This window comes from Pyxicephalus adspersus, chromosome 4 (assembly GCF_032062135.1).
Source record: "Pyxicephalus adspersus chromosome 4, UCB_Pads_2.0, whole genome shotgun sequence".
Taxonomy (NCBI): Eukaryota; Metazoa; Chordata; class Amphibia; order Anura; family Pyxicephalidae; genus Pyxicephalus; species Pyxicephalus adspersus.
The window spans coordinates 20,777,485-20,782,249 of record NC_092861.1 but is presented as its reverse complement, the minus strand read 5'-3'; the positions used below and the strand labels follow the sequence as shown (position 1 = coordinate 20,782,249).

The 4,765-nt window shown below is 38.7% G+C and overlaps 1 protein-coding gene across 1 annotated transcript in view; it reads right to left on the bottom strand.

The window, feature by feature from the left end:
- The window catches only part of NTSR2 (neurotensin receptor 2), a 24,592-nt gene that overhangs the window by 7,273 nt on the left and 12,554 nt on the right, over positions 1–4,765 (bottom strand). Inside the window, exon 2 of the mRNA XM_072407521.1 lies at positions 2,252–2,528. Within this exon, the coding sequence (XP_072263622.1) occupies positions 2,252–2,528 (277 nt within the window). The remainder of the gene's footprint in view (positions 1–2,251; positions 2,529–4,765) is intronic.

Genomic DNA, 4,765 nt, shown 5'->3' with positions numbered 1-4,765 from the left:
TTATACAGGTATAAAAAATCTTGTTATTTATCGTATGCATTCAGCACTTATTTTAGAACCAAAGGTTTCAACATTCATGTTAAAAAATCCCTTAAATTCAAACTACTGTAAAAACAGAAAAAAAGAAAAACTGTAAAAATAAAAAAGAACCAATAGAAAAATAATATATATATATATTTATATATATATATATATATATATACACATACAATCTCTGAAGAAATGTTCTTTTTATGTTACATTAACAATACTCAAATCTCTTAAACACTATGATTAAGGGGTGCATAGAAAGCTGTACATGGTATATTAGAACAGTGTGGATGGTTTTGGATTTGGCTTTAAAATGTATTCTTTTCTTTTTTAGTTACCTTGGCTTACATACAGCCGCAGCACCACAATCCGTTTTATCCTTCAAATACAGGACCTGCATAATTAAAGGTTTCTATATAGAGCAAATGTATTGCTGGTTAAAAAAAGTATGTTTCATACACTCTGCTATGCTTAGGATGAATGGCTTTTCTAGCTTGGCATCCAGTGGTATAAAGTCCCTCTCCCCTTGATTGGCAGCAGGTCTGTACCCCACCTATTCATATTCACAACATCCTTCTTATATGATAAGCAAACTTCATCTGAACTGAATCATAACATATGTTTTGGACAATATAAACAGTATAGTCCTTTAAAAATAAGATTCACTTTCTGTCTGCCTTCTAGGTGTAATGACCATACCAGAGGTATTGCTGTGTATTGACATATGTAGATAGTTTTCCTTTCCCCCTTTCTGTGATCTACCTGCATGAGGGACTGTGTAAAGTAACCATAACCATCCCTGTGAGTGATATAGGACAGTTAGGGTGCAAACCTTTCTTAAGTTATTTTTTTTCCTATCCAACAATAAATGAATGTACTTGAACAAAAGGCTCACTTCACAAACTAAAGGATCAGGCAGGTGGTTATTGCAGAAAGGGAGAGTCAATTTCCCTTCTGCAATAACCCGTCTTACCTATTGACTGGGCAAGTGCATTTGCTGGGACTTAAAGCACAAGTAAACCCAAAACAAAACAAAAAAAAAATCACACCTACCTTCAATCCTTCATATCCCTCAGTCTGTTGGGAGGTGTCTTCCATTGAATCGTGTGTCGTCCCGGTATCTGTCCTTGGCCCGGCGCAGAGGGAGCACCGGGCACTGACATCTTCTTCTTCTGGTTTCTTCTTCCTGTGTCACCCAATCTCGCATTGTGCATGTGTGTGATCGACAATTAATTTATTTTTCTATTGATGCTCAGGCATGCGCAGAAGGAGCAGCTAGGAGCCTCCCAGGATGCGTGACGTAGGTATCCCGGGAGGCTCTGCACTCCCGCTCACTCTTGATCGTCTAGGCGGTGCACTTAGAAAAACACAACCAAACAAAATTTTTACTGCAAATAAAAGGGTTGTCTACCCTTTTATGTAAAGTAAACATTCTGAGTTTAGGTACGCTTTAATAAACTCATCCACCTAATCCTGGCACAGCCCATCAAGTTGGTCGAAGATTCTATCTTGATGAAGATGAAGGAGCCCTGCGATGGGACATGGTAAGATGAGATGTTTAGTTCTGATTTAGGAACTTATAGTCAATAACAAGGGATATTCTCATTTAAGTATCTCAAAACTAAAAGCATAAACCAAACATAAAACCCACACAGAAAATTAAATCCTCAAAGTACCACTCCGTTAAATAAAAGCCCTTTTTAAGAAAAAGAGCTGGAACAGTGACTAGAACTCTCAGCTAAAACATGTGTTTGTTCTCCCTGTGTTTGCATGGGTAAAATGTAAGTAAAAATGTAACCTTTTGTTATAATGTGTATTTTTTAATGTTGCATATTTACATGGATGATGGTGGGGCTGAATAATAGGTACATCTTCCATTTTGATGCTTAGTTCGCTTTAAATGGTCACTCAGTGCCAAAGTTTTTGATAAAAGTGGCTGGGTTGCCTGTTGGTTTCTTCAGTAATCTTCAACTTATAGACACAAGACATTTAGACAGACACAGAATATAACTGGGTATAGACAAAGAAACAACATTTGATTGCCTCACAAGAGCAGGAGGGAAATTTTTTTGAACCAGGCTTTCTCTGGATCAACTATGTCTATAGGGTTTATATCTGGGATAGGTTTATTTCCTTAATGGTTGAACTTAATGGACTTTTTTCAAGCAAACTATGTAACATTCAAATAGCAAAAAAATAAAAAAAGACTGATTTCCTTAACTGAGCATGTAAATGCTGTGTTGCAGTGATTGTATGCGGTTGGGTTCACTGGATACAGTGAGGTTCTTCTTCCCACTTGTTCCTCCAACGGGAATCCTGGATAGACTGCTGGGTGAAGACTGAGACCTGGGCACTTCCTTGGATCCCCGAGGGCCCTTGCAGGAGGAATGTATAATCAGGCTTGTGCGAGTACGCAAGGACACAAGGTGGTTGACTGTGACACAATTCAGAACGCCAATCAGCGCCACCGGGAGGACAAAGGAAACAAATGCATTGACCTGAAATGATAAAAATAGTAATACATTAAAATGTTCTATGACCCAACACAGAGGTTCAAACCCCTACCTATTATCTGCTGACATTCTTCAACTCCATTTCTTTTTACAGCTCTACGGCTTATACATCCTTACCACTAGATTTATATTCTTCTATAGCTTCACACACTTAAGATTTCGTCATTTTACATAATACATATATTCTTCTGAAATTTTTCCAAAGCTCCAATCTCATTGATGCATTGCGCTCTATTTTTTCCAACGCTATTACTTTTACCAACGGCCACTATTCATACCTGAAACATCCTATATTTTCCTGTGACCTTTGCTGACACCACATATAGATATATTTGCCACCCTTACCTTTTTAGCTACTTTTAATGGAGTCTCGGTCTTCCATGAGCAAGCCTACTGGCAAAACATGTTGAGTTTGAGACTACACTGTGTGGACTTTCTTTGTCCTCAACTGTAAAAAAATGTTATTGTTTGACTAATACAACCAAATATTCACAAGCAGTTCCCATGTTACAAACAATATTTTGTAGGTTTGTTCTTAAAGCAGAAGTAAACTAAAAACCAAAAAATACACTTACCTTGAATTCAGCAGGTCCCTCAATGTCCCTCCATCGTGTCCCACGTCGCCCTAGAATACCTCTTCGTCCCAGGAAGCACTGAAGATCTTCAATCTTCACTTCCATCTTTTTCAGTCTTCTTTCTTTGTCACCCGATCCAGGACTGTGCAGATGCGAGATTGGGTGAAGTAGCCGTTGTGAAGGTAAAAGAAAAAGAGAACTGACCTCACTGCGCTCAGAGATCGGCATCTAGGCATCACCTAGGAGGAAAAATGCCCCTCGATGCCCCGAGATCAAAGCATGCGCAGGAGGAGCAGCCAGAGCCTCCCAGGATGCAAGATGTAGGTATTCCGGGAGGTTCTGTGCTCTTATTAAGTCTTTAAGACTTTAAGGGGCAGTGCTGCACCCTTTTTTTTAAGTGGAACTTAAAAAAGTGTTGCACTTCTATGTAAAGTAAAAATGTTGAGTTTAGGTACGCTTTAAGTTAAATCTGTATGTAAGTTGGAACAGGTACATTTCTTTTTTGAAATGCAATTTGGACAGATGTTTGTCTTAAAATATTATTTATTTTTACCTTTCTGTACATACTTATATTCTGTACGTGCTAAAACAGCAGTAAAACTTTAAACTGTTTCGGTAGAAGATGATGGACATGTTGGAGATGAAGGGACTGGTATTAGAGAGTCAGGGTCTGATGGAGTCAGTTTCTTAAAGTAGGAATCAGGAGATGTTTGCACAGAGCTTTTCTTTTTCTCATCATAAATAGCCCTGCAGCATCTTAGGCCTTCGGTAAACTTTGGTGAACCTCTCTGTATCAGGATCCACTTTGCCATTTCTGCTTTAATGAGTATGATGTATAGGCCTATGATGTACAGTACAGTGGTCCGAAGGCAGACACCGCTTGTCAGCAGCACTTTTCTAGTTGCAGACTTTTTCCTACAATGGAGAAAAAAATGCTGATCTCATGCATGTGCAGTGAGATCGGCACTCTATTTTTCCCATTTACAGCAGGCTATGTCCCCCAATCTCGGGCCTGCGCAGTGCGAACTTGGGTGACGTAGCCAGAAGAAAAAAAGGTGAATATAAATAGTGGCGCCCAGCATTTCTTTGTGCCGAGGCGAAGGAGGATTACAGGACGGCATGGGACCCAACTGAGGACATGTCCAAAGGGATCGGGGGCTCTGCGGAAGTAAAGGTAAGTGAGATTTAGGTCTGCTTTAAGGACTAATTTTGCAGTTCTGAATGTAATATACCATACTTGGATTTTTCAATCTTACTTCAAATTAGGCATTTTTTACCTGGTCTTTTACCAATCCTTTAAATACCAATCCTACAAAGAAAATGATTCTTCTGTCAGTTTGCTTTAAAGTGGTTCATCTTTTTCGTTTATACATAAAGCATTTTCTATTGTGACAGCTGTGCACTTTGAGTTATTGTTTTAATAGGAACTGGAAGTGTAGAGAGATTCGAACATTATATTCGAACATTCGATTGTAAGCAAATTTCAGAGGAACTATAGGAATAATTTTTAAATACAGCTCAAAGCGTGTAACAAACTCATGTTTCTTGTCTCTGTCAGCATGTTTGTTATACACTTTACATAAGGACACAGCTCCATCAACTGGTGTGTCCCAAGCATAAACTGAGATTCTTTTTCAAATGGCATTT